At 35.9% G+C, this 9,018-nt stretch overlaps 1 protein-coding gene across 1 annotated transcript; it reads left to right on the forward strand.

The window, feature by feature from the left end:
* The first annotated feature begins 2,309 nt into the window (after window positions 1–2,309).
* Window positions 2,310–5,364, forward strand: LOC143605380 (GDSL esterase/lipase At1g29670-like). The gene is made up of 5 exons (XM_077081522.1): window positions 2,310–2,737; window positions 4,079–4,203; window positions 4,340–4,585; window positions 4,683–4,938; window positions 5,027–5,364. The coding sequence occupies exons 1-5, from the start codon at window positions 2,476–2,478 to the stop codon at window positions 5,278–5,280; spliced, it is 1,143 nt and encodes a 380-aa protein (XP_076937637.1). The 5' UTR covers window positions 2,310–2,475; the 3' UTR covers window positions 5,281–5,364.
* The last annotated feature ends 3,654 nt before the right edge of the window (window positions 5,365–9,018 follow it).

The following is a 9,018-nucleotide window of genomic DNA, read 5'->3' on the forward strand; positions in this document are numbered from 1 at the left end:
TTCTTTCTACTTCCGGTAATAAACCAACACCAACAAGATCCAAGATCTCGGTTGGCTACAAGTGACTTTCTCTAGCTTGTAGTTAGAGGTTTATTTAAGAACTAGTTGTTTGATCCATTCTAAGGACCTACAACGAGTCATGGGTCTCACCAAACCTGGATATCCCTTAGACGGGTTATACATCTCATTTATTTGTGAAACTCTTTTATCATCAAACCCTAATTTAATTTCTCTCTTCTACAAATTCTCCGTTGCAAGTCTATCCACTAGATCACCAGTTAACTTCTGATTACAACCCACCATCATCAACCTCCCATCTCATGCATCAACCATTATCGTCACATACATCAACTCAACCTTTTTCAAAAGACAAATGTTTGTGGGCATGTTTGTTCATTTAAGAAAATCAACATGTTTGTGTTCGTTTACGTTTGTTCATTAAAAATTTAAAAAAACCTACACTTCTCAATTGAAAGAGCCCAAACGTTATAATATATAATGAACACAACAAACTAATATATACATATTAAATCAAAACAAAACTAGGTTAAAAAATAAAACAAATCATTACAAAACATTAAAATAGTACGACAACTAAAAACAAAAACCTAAATAAACCTTTCTAACACGGGGCTCAAACTAATGTTTCTGTAAAGTGTTGCAACATGTATTTATCAACGTCACATTATCACTTGCAGTCTTTATCTTGAAGGAGAAATGTTTTAATTAGTGAATGGATATTGCAATGCATTTAAAGCTTGAATAATGAAGTTAGTTCCTTGAATTAAACCAGCTCAACATTGTGTTGTAACATGGACTTATTGGAGACTTTGACAATTTAATATGTACAAATTAATAAGATATTTGTTTTGACCACATACTAAACTATTCGACTTCGTATACATCAAAGCCTTTAACGTTGTTCCGTAATAATTTTTGTGTATATGTTTTTATAAGTTTTTAAAACTGTATACGCGTGATGATAACATTTAAATACTCAACCTTCATTTACAAAAAAAAGAGTAAACCCTACAACAGTTATTTCCAGGGTCCCCAAACCCATGTTACGTTCTTAATAGCTTGTCGGCCGTCCATTTAGTATAGGCAGGACCCAAAGTACTTAACGCTAAAAGTTTACTATTTTTATAACTCTATACTTATTTCAATTCATTTATAATAAACAAAATAATTAACACCTTTTTGTATGTTTATAATATCTAGAGCTTACGTAGTTTTGTGACAATTGAAACATAAAATAATATTGTCTGTAACATTTAACGTTTCCTATAAAATAATATTGTCTGTAACATTTAACGTTTGCTTAAGTTGTAGAGAAATTATGTTTTTCAACCTTCTATAGCGCATACAGTGTGACACTTTAACATTTGGTTTGTAAATGAGAACTATTCTAGATTTATTCATTTGGCTACACTTTTAAACTTTTACATTTTAATATAGTACTTGTGTTGTTTATTTTGATTATATATATATATATATATATATATATATATATATATATATATATATAGGGGTGGGATCTAAAGAGAACTCTTTTTAAATAGAGAACTAGAGAACTAGTAAAGAATTATTTTTAATTACTTTTTAAAAATTATTTTGTGGTTTTTTTCTTCCTCCTAATAACATGATATTGATACTAAAAAAAAAAAAAAAACTTGTCGGTGTAGTACTGTAGTGCATATGTGCACTAATGCCTATTGCATATATACAATAGTGTTTTATTGCATATATTACAACATGATTGCATTATCCAATACACACTACTGAATATATGCAAATACGATACTAATAATTGTATGCAAAACACATTATCACATGTATGTAATACAACATTAATGCACATATGCACTATATCGATTTTTTTTAATTTTTGTATATAATATAACACTATTGCAAATATACAATACAAACAACTACATAAATAGGTGGGATTTTAAAATCCCATGATATGTGGGATTTGATGAGATTTAGTTTCCATTCCCTGTCTTTCATTTAATGAAACGAACATATCAATTCATGGAATTTAAAATCTTATTCCTTAAAATTTCTTACAAATCTTTAAAACATATAGGCCCTAAAGGAATTTCAGTTGGAGAAAAGTTGGTCTTTGGATCTATAACCAAGTCAAAATGAATGTTGCTCAGTCAGTGGGACTACTACAAAAACATTGTAGTGTTGAAACCCATACAATACAGTATCCGCGTGAAGTTAATGCACATGACCAACCTCCCAACCGTAAAACATCATAAAGACACGTACAATAGTCGTCGGCTTCTACATTTCTCTACCATAAACACACAACACAAGTTTTTTGAGTGTATAAATAGACGACATCCTATCGATCTTGACATTAATATCATCACACCCTTTACCTTTCTCATGACCTTTTGCTAGCTCTTCATAACTAACACCTCTCTTGCTTTTGTATTCACTTTTGCTGCATTGATAATAATAATAATGGCAAGTGAGCTTAAAAGATGTTTAGTTATGGTTATGCATGTAATTGCAATAATCTTAGCATTAAGCATGGTTGCTTATAAGGTTAATGGTGACCCTCAAGTTCCATGCTACTTTATTTTTGGCGATTCTTTGGTTGATAATGGGAATAATAATGGCATCGCGTCGTTGGCTAGAGCAAATTACTTGCCGTATGGCATTGATTTCCCGGATGGTCCTACGGGAAGGTTTAGCAATGGCAGAACTGTTGTTGATACTGTTGGTAAGCTTCATTGCTTTTTGTTTGCTGCTTGTACTATCGTACACTGAGTGACTTAGAAAATACATGTTAATTGGTTAGAAGCTTTTTGTAGTGGGTTGGTGGGAGAGGTATGGGACAACAAGAATACTTTTATTTATTTATTTATTTGTTTTATATTTTTGTGGATCTCACTTATCCTCCACAACAACTTGATGCTTCACTCATCGAACTCATGCATATACAAGTTGATATAAGCTTGAATAATTTCATGACTTCGCTATATGAATCTAATTTTTAACTGGGATTGACATTAGGGTGTTGGATGGGTTGTGTTAGGAGGTGTAACCCGATTCAATTGAAAACATTTTATATATATATGCACTTGCTTAACACGGACTTGAAAGATGTGTTAAGCACATGACTTCAAAGTTCAAACACATGTTCATGGGTTAACACAACGTAACCCGTTAACCCAGAAACTTGTATATAACTTTATACACATTTGTTTTTTATGTTTCAATTTTGGATAAAATACAAATGGTTTGAGTATTGAAAAACACGTTTAAATAATTGTAAAAATAAAGGTGTTAAATTAATTACTAAGGTTGATATGAACCTAACGCGTTTAGCTAAATGTGTTCCCGGGATTTTCCTGACTTTGTTTAGGTTAAACTGCAGTCTCAAACTAAGTTAATTTTTTGTCTTAAAATTGTGTCGCAGAAGAAAATTACACCCCTGATTGGGATTTTGCTATGTTTAAAACAATATAATCTTTAAGCCATTATGATAAAGAAAAATATAAAATATACTCATTATTTTAATTACTAGCATATATATATATATATATATATATATATATGCCAGCTTTTAAAGTTAATATTATCGATCTTTGAAAATTCGACGATGATAATCCATAATATTTATGGTATAACAAAGATCTTTTTATAGCTTTTCAAAGTCCCAAGATTTACATTTTACATTAAGACACGGGCATAATATAACTATAACTGTGACAGGTTACAATCTTAAAACATGATTAACAATTCACCTACGTACAACTAGAAGAATAAATAAACATAAAATTTTGAACCTAGATCGGCATTATTCGTAGCGTATGTATGTGTTCTAAAAAATATTTATTTAAATCTCTATGTTATGATCTGGATTATGTAAAGATGTTAACAATATCTTTTTGGGGAAAACTGAAGTATTATTGAATTAAATATATATAATTGAAGTTTGATATGATACAAAAAGGAAACTTGTATAAATTAATACTTTCCTATTCTTGGTTACATATATATTTTAACATGACGATATATCAAATATTAGCTACTAAGCCAGAAATTCCCTTACATGCAGCCGAGCTTCTAGGCTTCGATGATTATATTCCACTGTACGCAAATGCCGGGGGCCGTGACATACTTAATGGTGTTAATTACGCCTCAGCAGCAGCAGGAATCCGAGATGAAACAGGGCAGCAATTGGTATGCACTCTAAATCTATATAATAACTGCTAATTATTTTATTTAAGTGACTAAACACTAACAATTCATTTAAATGAATATCACAAAAGATGAAGAATTAACATCTTAATTATGCGTTTTGATTATTATTTTATAGGGTGCGCGGATTAGCTTTGGTGGGCAGGTAAATAATTACAAAAATACAGTGTCACAAGTTGTAGATATACTTGGAGACGAAGATTCAGCAGCAAATTATCTACGACAATGCATATACTCAGTCGGATTGGGAAGCAATGATTACCTTAATAACTATTTCATGCCTAATTACTGCCAAACTAGCAGTCAATATACACCTGAGCAGTATGCTTCTGTTCTCATTCAACAATATTCTGAGCTAGTGAGAGTAAGTAGTACATTTGATGCAATGTAACATGTATGCATGTGTGAGTACGTGTAGTTTGGTTTGTAGATAATAAAAAACTTCAATCTGGGACTTTTAGGAATTGTATAACTATGGAGCAAGGAAACCTGTGTTGAATGGCATAGGACAGATAGGGTGCAGTCCGAATGCATTGGCTCAAAACAGCGAAGATGGATCAACATGCGTCCAAAAAATCAACTCCGCAAATCAAATGTTCAACAACTTGCTGAAATCTCTTGTCAATAATTTGAACAATAATCTACCAGATGCAAAATTTATTTATATTAACAATTATGACATTTTCCAAGACTTGATCAATAATCCTCAGTCTTACGGTATGAGCATTTGGTTGCTTTTTTCGATAAAATTTGTAGGGATTAAATGGGTTCATTTCCTAGAAGTAACTTTAATTGAAATATATAGGTTTTACTGTGACAAATGCTGGATGTTGTGGAGTGGGAAAGAACAATGGGCAAATCACTTGTCTACCTGGTCAAACACCTTGCGAAAATAGAGATGAACATCTGTTTTGGGATGCTTTTCACCCTACTGAAGCTGCGAATGTGATTGTTGGTAGGAGATCTTACAGCGCACAGTCATCCTCAGACGCTTATCCAATGGATATCCGTCAACTCAGCTTTAAAGTTACGACGTCTCTTCACACTTGTACTACTTAATATCGTATTACCTTTGTAATTGTGTACGATATTTTCTTTTTATCGCGATTGTTTTGATAAATGGACTCATAATATTTTAAGTGAAACGAAACCACATGTTTAAGTTGAAATAGGCATGTAATACATGGCAGTGAATACCGTGGTTATAATTGAAAGATTACCAGGTTCTAAATATTAGTTGATGCAAATTATTTATATATACACAAATACAAACTTGAGGAGGTAATAACCATCTGTAACCATGTTTATTATCTATTAGGTAGCGTTTGGTATGAATGAATGAGAGACGGAATGGAATGATATATTATGATGGAATGAAAAAAAATGTGTTTGGTTGGTCAATCATGTCCATTTCATTCCCTCAAAAACACCTAAATTCATTTCATCCACTCCCTTGGTTTTTTTTTTTTCATTTCATCCCTCTTTCACACCATATCACCTCCAACACCTTCCCACCACTACTACATATTACCTTCACACCACCACAACCACCACCGCCGCCTGCCACCACCGCCGCCGCCGCCGGCCACCACCACCGCCCGCCTCCGCCACCCGCCACCACCACCACCGCCTACCATCGTCGTCCACCACCGCCTCTATCAACCACCCACCACCACCTACCATTGTCACTCACCACCGCCACCACCAACCATGGCTCCCAGCCATCACCGCCGCCCGCCGCTTACTATTGTCACCACCACCACCCATTATCACCACCACCTGCCACCACCACCAATCGCTCTCGCCCATCACCACCGCCGCCCACCACCTACCACCTACTATCACCACCACATGCCATCACCAACAATCGCTCCCGCCCATCACCACTACAGCCCTCCACCACCATCCCACCACCATTCACTACCATTTTTATTTTATTACGACTTTTTCTAGCTTACCAAAAAATAAAAATTTAGTAATTCATGTCATTCCCACATGGTAACCAAACATGTCAATGGAATGGTAATGATCAATTCCATTACCTAGTCCATTCCGTTCCCTCGCTCATTCCATTCCATCGCCTATTCCATTACCCCATACCAAACAGACTTAGAGCGCACGGAGTGGTCCCGTAAGACCCTGTTACTTCCCATTTTCCCCAAAATTGAAGTTGTCTGGTTTTGGGTGAAAATGGAGAAATGCAAGTAGAAAATTAGAGAAGTCGTGAGCTGTTAGGTTTAACTATGTTGTCTTTTGTAGTAAGCCTACCCACGACATCAAAACGATAATGGATGCCGAGGGAGTTAGTGAAGCCGTCACGCTTGCAGTCGGAAAGGTTGTTGATAGGAATGGAAAAAGACTAAGCTCGGCGTAACACGCGAAACATTCAAGACAAGTATTGAGATATGTATTCGGATATGGAATTTCAAAAAGTATTTTGTTGGTATGAGATTAGGTGATATTTTACCCATTACCTGAAATCATATACCCCCAAAAAAATTAATTTTGGTTTTCTTTAACTATTGACTAGCCGAAAGACAAGCGTACATGCACCAACCAGCCGGTGTCCCGATGATTGAGTGTTATATGCCTTATGTCTAAGGCTTGATGCAAGGTCTCACCGGAATTAGCCTCTCTATCCCTATAGGGGGTAAGACTGTCTGCATCTTATCCTCCTAAGACCTTACCATAGCTTTGCTATTGGTAGGATATACTGAGTACGATGACGATGATTTAACTATTGACTAGGGCTGACCCATTGAATGTGCGGGCTGTGCACCACATAGAGCCCAATAATTTCAGGGGCCCAAGAAGAGAGAACAACTTCCTGATATACATACATAAATTATACATTCTTCTAGTCACGATGGTTAGCTGCCCTGCTAGCTTGTTAAAGAACTCATGTTCAAAGCAGCCTGGGCTCTCACACTTTTTTTCTCTTCAAATGTCTCCTCTTTTTCATTAGTCGGTGCCCAAATATAGTATAATTTCTTTGTTTATATTAATTTATTTTTATATATAGCTTTTTTAAACCAAAGCCCATAACTCAATTTAAAACCAACTAAAAAATTGCACAATAATAGCATATTTAGTTTTGGATAGTTTAAAGAATAAAACGTATTTGTATTTTTGCCTAACAGAATTATCACTTTATTAGGGGTCGTCTTTTAAAACACGATTTTATATATGGGGGGCCATTTTTCTACTCCCATAGGTTAGAGACGGCTTTTACTAATGACTAGTAACTATCTATCAATTTCATTTCATATAAACTAAAAGTTTCTTTAAGCTAACTACTACTAGTTTCCTTTCATATAAACTGAAAGTTTCATCTTTCAAGCTGTTCTAGGAGAAAATATGTTACAAATCAGGAAAAACAAGAATTCCGCGGATGTTTGGGATTCATGTTTGCAACATTATTAAGGAACTATAAACTGTTAGGATGGAGGAAACTGAGACCAGAGACAAGTTTGTCTAAAAGTTGAGTGGGTTGGTCTTGAATTTCAACATCGTAAGATTAATAGTTGACTTGAGAATGTAATTAGAAAAAAAAATATTACTTGACTCGGTTTCATACAAATTCTTTCGGTTGGATGGTATCGATCGACCTAAGGGGACCTCAATACGATACCTTTGGAGGAAGCAACCTATAGATCAAAGGTGTATGAGGAGCACATACGGACCTGCGATACGACTTGAGAAAGCCATTGGAAACTGTTGGTCTCACAATCAGTTAGGCTACATTTAATATGGATAAAAGTCACCTAATTTCTTTGGAATGAGGTAACGTATTAATGAGGAAATAAAGGAATGAAAAGAATAGACAAAAGAAAATAAAGAAATGCATCATTATTAATTTTTTTTTCTTGTTTTAACACAAAAAACTGACAAAAATATCCCTACCTTATAATGTTTTTTTTATCAAAATAAAACAGTGGCAATAGCGGTTGCGGTGGTGGTTTGTGTGTGTGTGTGGGGGGGGGGGGGGGCGATGGTGCTGGTGACGGTGGTGGCGTAAAACGTCAATGGTGGTGGTCAAGTGGTGGTGTCAACAAAATAAGGTGAAAGATGAACGGTTTAAAAAAAAGCGGGATGAGAATGGATGATTTTGATGAACCAGAGGTCTGTTCTGTATGGAGTAATGAAATAAATGTAGGAATGTAATGGACGAGGTAAAGGAGTGGACAAATGAATGAAATAGAATGGATCATTACCATCTCATTGTCTTGTTTGGTTCACATGAGAATAGATCAATACTTTGTGTTGCTTCTAAGACAGGAAAAGACGAATGAATAAATTAAATTGGTGGCGAATAGCGGTGATGGTGATGGGTTGTGGTGGTGGATGACGAGAGGTGATTGGCAGTGGTTGGTGGTGGCAGTCGGTGATTGTGGTTGGCGGTGACACGTGGTGTGGTGATGGCGGGCGGTGGTGATAGCGGGCCGGTAGTGGTGATAGAGGTGGTGGTTGGTGAGTTTGCGGTGGTGATGGGTGACGTGGTTGTGGTGGTAGTTGTTGGCGGGGGGCGATGATTCACGGTGGTGGGTGGTTGCGTTCGGTGATTGTGGTTGGCTGTGACACGTGGTGTGACAGGGACATGGCGGTATTGGTGATGGCGGGGGGCGGTGGTGATTGGTCGTGGTGGGTGGGATGCGGTGGTTGGCTATGGTAGTAGGTGGTGACGGTGGTTAGTGATGGTGGGTGGCGACTGCGGTGGTGGTGAGAAGGTGGTGTAGGTGATGTATTGTGAACAAGGGGATGAAATGGAAAAAAACAATGGGTGGATGGAATGAATTT

This window comes from Bidens hawaiensis, unplaced genomic scaffold (assembly GCF_021521415.1).
Source record: "Bidens hawaiensis isolate Kalapana, Puna unplaced genomic scaffold, B.hawaiensis_p1.1 tig00069246_1, whole genome shotgun sequence".
Lineage (NCBI taxonomy): Eukaryota > Viridiplantae > Streptophyta > Magnoliopsida > Asterales > Asteraceae > Bidens > Bidens hawaiensis.